Consider the following 1,890-nt stretch of genomic DNA (forward strand, 5'->3'; position numbering starts at 1 on the left):
GGACGCGTGCGTTTGGTGCGGAATCCCCAGGGCGGCCGGAGGTGGCAGCCGGGGCGTGGAGAAGCAAGTAGGAACGCTCCAGGACCCCGCCGCTCCGCGCCGCCCCTCTCCAGAGCCTCTACCCCCGGCCTATCAGCCTGCAGCGCTGCTGGAGCCCAGCTCCGGGAAGAGGCGCTCACCCGGTCCCCCCTGATTGGACAGCAGCGAAGTCCCACCGGGCGCCTCCGCGGCTTAAAACCGAAACGGGGGCGAGTGGGCGGTAGAGCCCGCCCCCTGCGCACCGCGGCTGGGAGGGAGAGGAGGTGGGAGAGAAGGAAGAGGCGGAGGAGGCAGCGGGCTCAGAGGCTCTGGGACTCGCAGGCAGGCCGGACCGACGCGCAGAGCCGGGAGCCGCATCGCAGCTGCAGCGGCGGGCTCGGGCGGGCCTCGGGGGTGGTTCACCCGCATGAGCATCTGCCCACCCGGCGAGCCCCCGAGCCCAGGCGGCGCGGCCATGGCCGAGCTCAAGTCGCTGTCGGGGGACGCGTACCTGGCACTGAGCCACGGCTACGCGGCGGCGGCTGCGGGTCTCGCCTACGGGGCGGCGCGAGGTCCCGAAGCGGCCCGCGGCTACGGCGCTCCGGGCCCGGGCGGCGATCTACCAGCGGCGCCCGCACCTGGCGCCCCAGCTCCGGCGGCGGAGAGCAGCGGCGAACAGAGCGGCGACGAGGACGACGCCTTCGAGCAGCGGCGGCGGCGGCGCGGGCCGGGGGGCGCTGGGGACGGGCGGCGGCGGCCGCGAGAGCAGCGGTCCCTGCGGCTCAGCATCAACGCGCGCGAGCGGCGGCGCATGCACGACCTAAACGACGCGCTGGACGGGCTGCGGGCAGTCATCCCCTACGCGCACAGCCCGTCGGTGCGCAAGCTCTCCAAGATCGCCACGCTGCTGCTCGCCAAGAACTACATCCTCATGCAGGCGCAGGCTCTGGACGAGATGCGGCGCCTGGTGGCCTTCCTCAACCAGGGCCAGGGCCTGGCTGCGCCCGTGGCCGCCGCGCCCTTGACGCCCTTCGGCCAGGCCACCGTGTGTCCCTTCTCGGCGGGCGCTGCGCTGGGCCCCTGCCCTGACAAGTGCGCCGCCTTCTCCGGGACACCCTCCGCCCTTTGCAAACACTGTCACGAGAAGCCGTGACCGCGCGGGCCCGCGCCCCTCCCGCACGCGTCCTCCGATCTCCCGTGTGACTGTCGCTCTGCCCGGACAGGAAAGGCCTGGAGGGACCCTGCAGACAGGGAGGAGGCGGCCCGACCTCGCTTCCAGCCTGTGCGCGGCGAACAGTTTGGCGCAGCGGGAAGCGCCAAAGCCGTCGGGACGCGGGATTGAACTCCGGAGCCGGACGCTGTGCTCTGCGCCCCGGAACTCGTGGCACCCACTGGGCATTGTCGGGACCCAGCAAGTCTAGGAACGGGGTGGGTACAGCATTCTTCGGGCACTGCCGTTCGCCCCCGAAAGAAGACCACCGCAGTGTTCCAGGGCCGCGGCGAGGATCGGCACTTGTCAGATTCCGGACAGGAGGTCCTGACCTGAGGCGCACGGAGGGTGGAGACCAAGCAAAGTCGGACTTAGTGGCTCGTGATCCTCCCGCAGTGGGCCTCACGCTCCCGCTCCAGTCGGCCCTTCGTGCTAAACTGCAGGGCAGTGCTCTGTTCCCGAGGACGCGCGTGGCCGGCACCTCCCACCTCGGTGACTCCGCGACTCCGCAGCCCTGAGGAGAGCCCACGATGGCCGTTTGCAGAAGAGCTGGACGGCGGGCGCAGGAAGACCCCGGGCGAAGAGCTTCCGGCCTTTTCCAAGTAGGAGTTTGTTCTATTTATTTGGGAAGTGGACATCGGCGCCGGCTGCCTCGAAGTCTG

The 1,890-nt window shown here is 71.0% G+C and overlaps 1 protein-coding gene across 1 annotated transcript; it reads left to right on the forward strand.

Annotated features, from left to right (window-relative positions):
• The first annotated feature begins 445 nt into the window (after positions 1 to 445).
• On the forward strand, positions 446 to 1,287 carry LOC112617253 (class E basic helix-loop-helix protein 23). Its single transcript, XM_025373995.1, has one exon. It carries the CDS (start codon positions 446 to 448, stop codon positions 1,169 to 1,171), a length of 726 nt encoding a protein of 241 aa, XP_025229780.1. The 3' UTR covers positions 1,172 to 1,287.
• Positions 1,288 to 1,890: the final 603 nt, after the last annotated feature.

This window comes from Theropithecus gelada, unplaced genomic scaffold, assembly GCF_003255815.1.
Source record: "Theropithecus gelada isolate Dixy unplaced genomic scaffold, Tgel_1.0 HiC_scaffold_15980, whole genome shotgun sequence".
NCBI lineage: Eukaryota > Metazoa > Chordata > Mammalia > Primates > Cercopithecidae > Theropithecus > Theropithecus gelada.